Source organism: Sardina pilchardus, chromosome 1 (assembly GCF_963854185.1).
Source record: "Sardina pilchardus chromosome 1, fSarPil1.1, whole genome shotgun sequence".
Taxonomy (NCBI): domain Eukaryota; kingdom Metazoa; phylum Chordata; class Actinopteri; order Clupeiformes; family Clupeidae; genus Sardina; species Sardina pilchardus.
The window spans coordinates 22,933,811-22,938,810 of NC_084994.1; the positions used below are offsets into that span (position 1 = coordinate 22,933,811).

General features: G+C 38.8%; 1 protein-coding gene across 1 annotated transcript in view; it reads left to right on the forward strand.

The window, feature by feature from the left end:
* The window catches only part of LOC134084929 (adhesion G protein-coupled receptor E1-like), a 17,242-nt gene extending 13,635 nt beyond the window's left edge, over nucleotides 1–3,607 (forward strand). Inside the window, exon 18 of the mRNA XM_062539911.1 lies at nucleotides 2,468–3,607. Coding sequence (XP_062395895.1) covers nucleotides 2,468–2,509 — 42 coding nt within the window. The 3' untranslated portion in view covers nucleotides 2,510–3,607. The remainder of the gene's footprint in view (nucleotides 1–2,467) is intronic.
* The last annotated feature ends 1,393 nt before the right edge of the window (nucleotides 3,608–5,000 follow it).

Here is a 5,000-nt window from a genome sequence, read left to right on the forward strand (position 1 = left end):
TAAACTGTCTACCTTCACACTATCAACTCTCTGTAAACTATGCAACCACCATGTTTACCCTAGCTTCACCTTAGTAACCATATCTACATTATCTATCTTTTTTTGCATTTTCATGCACTGGTAATTCCTTGGAATTGCATTTCTAGTTCTTCTTCTAACGCACGCAATTCAGCTTCAACCGCTTAACGTAGAAACTCCATTCAAACTATGTCGCGTAGGTCTTACTTACGCGATGTGTGCTTTGTATTTTTCAACTTTGTAACTTTTATACTTTTTAAACTATTAGTTAAAAACTATTACAATTTCCCCCATAGACTTAACATTGCTCATTATGACATCACGGCAGCAATTAGAATGTTACCCCAGGTGGCCGGCCACCTGGGCACCAACTGTCAGTTTCTCTCAGGCTCCTCTCTGAAGGCTACATATTCTGTTCCCCTGTATCCTCTGCGCACAGCAGTATCAAAATAAGTCCTCCTAATTCCATCCAACTTTATATCCATTTATCTTCTTCAAACCATTCACTCATCCACCCATTCTAAACAGTCTGCCTATCAACAACATCAATTAGACGCTCTACATTGAACTTTTAAACAATCTACTCTGTCTCAGGCTGGCTCTCTTAAGACTAGCCAGTTAAATTGATTACACCTGTATCTGTATCCACTACTCTCAGTAGAGAGCTGTGTCTCTCCATTCTACAAGAATATAAGGCACATTCCATCCAACATTCTATCCATTCATCTTCTTCAGACCATTCACTCATCCACCCATTAAACTGTCTATCAACATCTATTAAACAATCTGTCTATCAACATCCATTAAACTCTCTGTCTATCAACATTAATTAGACTATCTACATTCAACTTTTAAATTATTTACTCTGTCTCAGGCTTTAAGAGTACTATGGCTCTCTTAAGACTAGCCAGTTAAATTGATTACACCTGTGTCAACTACTCTCAGAGAGCTGTATCAGTGTCTCTCTTAACAAGAATATAAGGCACATTCCATCCAACCTTCTATCCATTCATCTTCTTCAGACCATTCACTCATCCACCCATTACACTGTCAATCAATATAAAACAATCTGCCTATCAACATCCATTAAACATTCTATCTATCAACATTAATTAGACTATCTACATACAACTTTTAAAGTATTTACTGTGGGTCCCTCTCAAGCAGCGTTTATATGTCCTCCCTCGCTCCTCGATCCTCAATGATCTACATAAAGAAAGATAGAAGAAGGGCTAGACTATCCCATTGTTGCCGCTCCATCATTCTTTATGTAGATCAGTGAGGAGCGAGAGAGGACGCGTAAACGCTATGAGAGGCACCTTCTGTCTCAGGCTTTAAGCATACAATCTCATTAAGACTACAGATCCTGTTTCACTACTTCCTCTGTCCACAACTGTTTCAAAATAAAGGTCCTCACTGCAATAATACACTATTAAATCATTTAACCATTGAAACTACTCAACTATTGAACTGTTCAACCATTCCAACTGTCAGTTATCATCCACTATGCCTCCAGTCAACTACATGAAACCTCCATGTACCTAGCAACCAACATAGCAACCATTAAAATTAAGTGTTTATGACCGTTTCCATAGCAACCAACATGATTATACTGCAGTAAATTCTTGTTTCCTGATAGTGGCCACCATGGATACCCTAGCAACAAATGTTTCAAAATAAAAGTCCTCACTAGCAAGTTAGCTAGTTAGCATAGTTAGCATTGTTAGCATAGTTAGCATTTTTAGCATAACTGCTAGAAATCATCGGTTAAGTTAGCTAATCAACCTGGTTAGCATTGTTAGTAAAGTTAGCATTGCTAGCATAATAAGCATTTTTAGCGTAACTGCTAGAAATCATTAGCTAAGTTAGCTAATCAACCTGGTTAGCATTGTTAGTAAAGTTATCATTGCTAGCATAATTAGCATTTTTAGCGTAACTGCTAGAAATCATTACCTAAGTTAGCTAATCAACATTTTAACATGAATAGAAATCACTAGTTAAGTTAGAGCTGGAATGTTTCATCTTTAAACTGTCTACCTTCACACTATCAACTCTCTGTAAACTATGCAACCACCATGTTTACCCTAGCTACACCTTAGCAACCATATCTACATTATCCATCTATTTTTGCATTTTCATGCACTGGTAATTCCTTGGAATTGCATTTCTAGTTATTATTAATATTATTATTATTATTATTATTAACTTTGTGAATGTATGACACAGCAACCTTATTATTTATGTCCCAGCACCATGTGGAGATAAATGTATGGGTGAATTTAGATTTATTTTTTGTCAACAGCATACCTTAAATAACTACCAAGACCATTATGAAGTTCAGCAAAAAAAACTTACATTACATAATCATTTAGCTTTTTCCTATATGTCACTCAACTAACATTTGATCCATCTTTATGAATTACATTTGACCTTTGACCTTCTCCTGCAGCCTTTGAAGACCAGCCCAAGCACGGGTCAGTCGCAGATATGAGACGACTCATGACCTCTAGAAGACCCTCATCTTACTTCCTGAGATGTTCTGAAAGAGATTTGTCTCACAAAACAACCGTTCTTTCATTTTAAACCCCAGCAGACGTCATCAGAATTTGTTATAGGCTGTATATACTGTGCCATATACTGTATAAAGAGTTTGGTTCCAATATGCTATATATTCGTTTTTAAAAACATTACAATAATACGTCATATTATTTAATTGTGTATTCCAGGATTTATCTGTCAAATTGCAGTTGTGTTGTTTTGATTGAGTAAAGATAAATCGAATAACAATAACAATATCCAAAAACATTTCTACTTACATTTATTTAAACGGTGGATATATGTTGCATTTTGGAACCAAACTCTTGTCATGTATGATTTATGATGTATTATTGTTATCATTATTCTTTATTATTTGTATTTGTTAGGGACCATGTGCACTTTTTAACATAAATGTTGCCATTTGAAGCATTGTACCACAGTTAACCTTAGTCTAATTTGTATTTACTTTTATGTTGCTCAACTGAGTTGTGTTTCCGACCTCCGAGTTAAAGAACCCTGAAAGTCTATTCAAAACTCAGGAAAAGGTTTTGTTTTGACCCGGTGTACATATACTTATTTTCTACATGTGAGTGGAAGAATTTTAGATTAGTTAATATATATTTGTATGTTCAATTAATCTATTTACACTTTTATATTTTATGTCGAGACTATTTGATGTACCTATTCTTTATTTCCTTAAGAGTATGCATTGGTGATAACAACATAAAGTTTAGATAGCCTACACAGTATGTACAGTATGTAGGATTCGAGTTGTTTGGAGTGGTTTTAAATGTGCCATTAATGCACCATTAATTTATTTAATAACAATATTACCAATGTAATTTATAGTATCTGCAAATGCTGAAAATCACATGGGGGTCAGATTATGTGGAATTTGTTTTATGTCAAATTAATATTTTGTCACAATTTATTGCTATTCTCATGACATTTATGAATGTTGTAAAGTAAACATCCCGCAGATTGCACCTTTAGACTAGGTGTTCAGGGGGGATTTGGTACAAAGTTGAATTAAATCAAAAGCTTAGAGTTCTGTGCGTCTCAACTGTGCTTTGTGTCCACACATGCACGCACAGACACACACACACACACACACACACACACACACACACAATTTAAGAAATCACAGTGTTCAAGGCATTTGCCTTACACTATTGTGAAGGGGCCCAGCGTGCCATTAGTCCCAGCTATTCTGGCAGGCTATCTCAGACGCTATAAGGCAGGCTATCTCAGACGCTATGAGGCAGGCTATCTCAGACGCTATAAGGCAGGCTATCTCAGACGCTATCTCAGACGCTATGAGGCAGGCTATCTCAGACGCTATAAAGCAGGCTATCTCAGACGCTATCTCAGACGCTATGAGGCAGGCTATCTCAGACACTATAAGGCATGCTATCTCAGACGCTATGAGGCAGGCTATCTCAGACGCTATGAGGCAGGCTATCTCAGACGCTATGAGGCAGGATATCTCAGACGCTATAAGGCAGGCTATCTCAGACGCTATGAGGCAGGCTATCTCAGACATTATAAGGCAGGCTATCTCAGACGCTATAAGGCAGGCTATCTCTGACACTAAGGCAGGCTATCTCAGACACTATAAGGCAGGCTATCTCAGACGCTATGAGGCAGGCTATCTCAGACACTATAAGGCATGCTATCTCAGACGCTATCTCTGACACTATGAGGCAGGCTATCTCAGACGCTATGAGGCAGGCTATCTCAGACGCTATCTCTGACACTATGAGGCAGGCTATCTCAGACGCTATCTCTGACACTATGAGGCAGGCTATCTCAGACACTATAAGGCAGGCTATCTCAGACACTATAAGGCAGGCTATCTCAGACGCTATAAGGCAGCCTATCTCAGACGCTATAAGGCAGGCTATTTCAGACGCTATGAGGCAGGCTATCTCAGACGCTGTGAGGCAGGCTATCTCAGACACTATAAGGCAGGCTATCTCAGACACTATAAGGCAGGCTATTTCAGACACTATAAGGCAGGCTATCTCAGACACTATACTGTAAGGCAGGCTATCTCAGACGCTATAAGGCAGGCTATTTCAGACGCTATGAGGCAGGCTATCTCAGACGCTATGAGGCAGGCTATCTCAGACACTATGAGGCAGGCTATCTCAGACGCTATACAGTAAGGCAGGCTATCTCAGACGCTATAAGGCAGGCTATCTCAGACACTATAAGGCAGGCTATTTCAGACACTATAAGGCAGGCTATCTCAGACACTATCAGGCAGGCTATCTCAGACAGTATAAGGCAGGCCATCTCAGGCACTATACTGTAAGGCAGGCTATCTCAGACACTATAAGGCAGGCTATCTCAGACACTATGAGGCAGGCTATCTCAGACGCTATAAGGCAGGCTATCTCAGACACTATAAGGCAGGCTATCTCAGACACTATAAGGCAGGC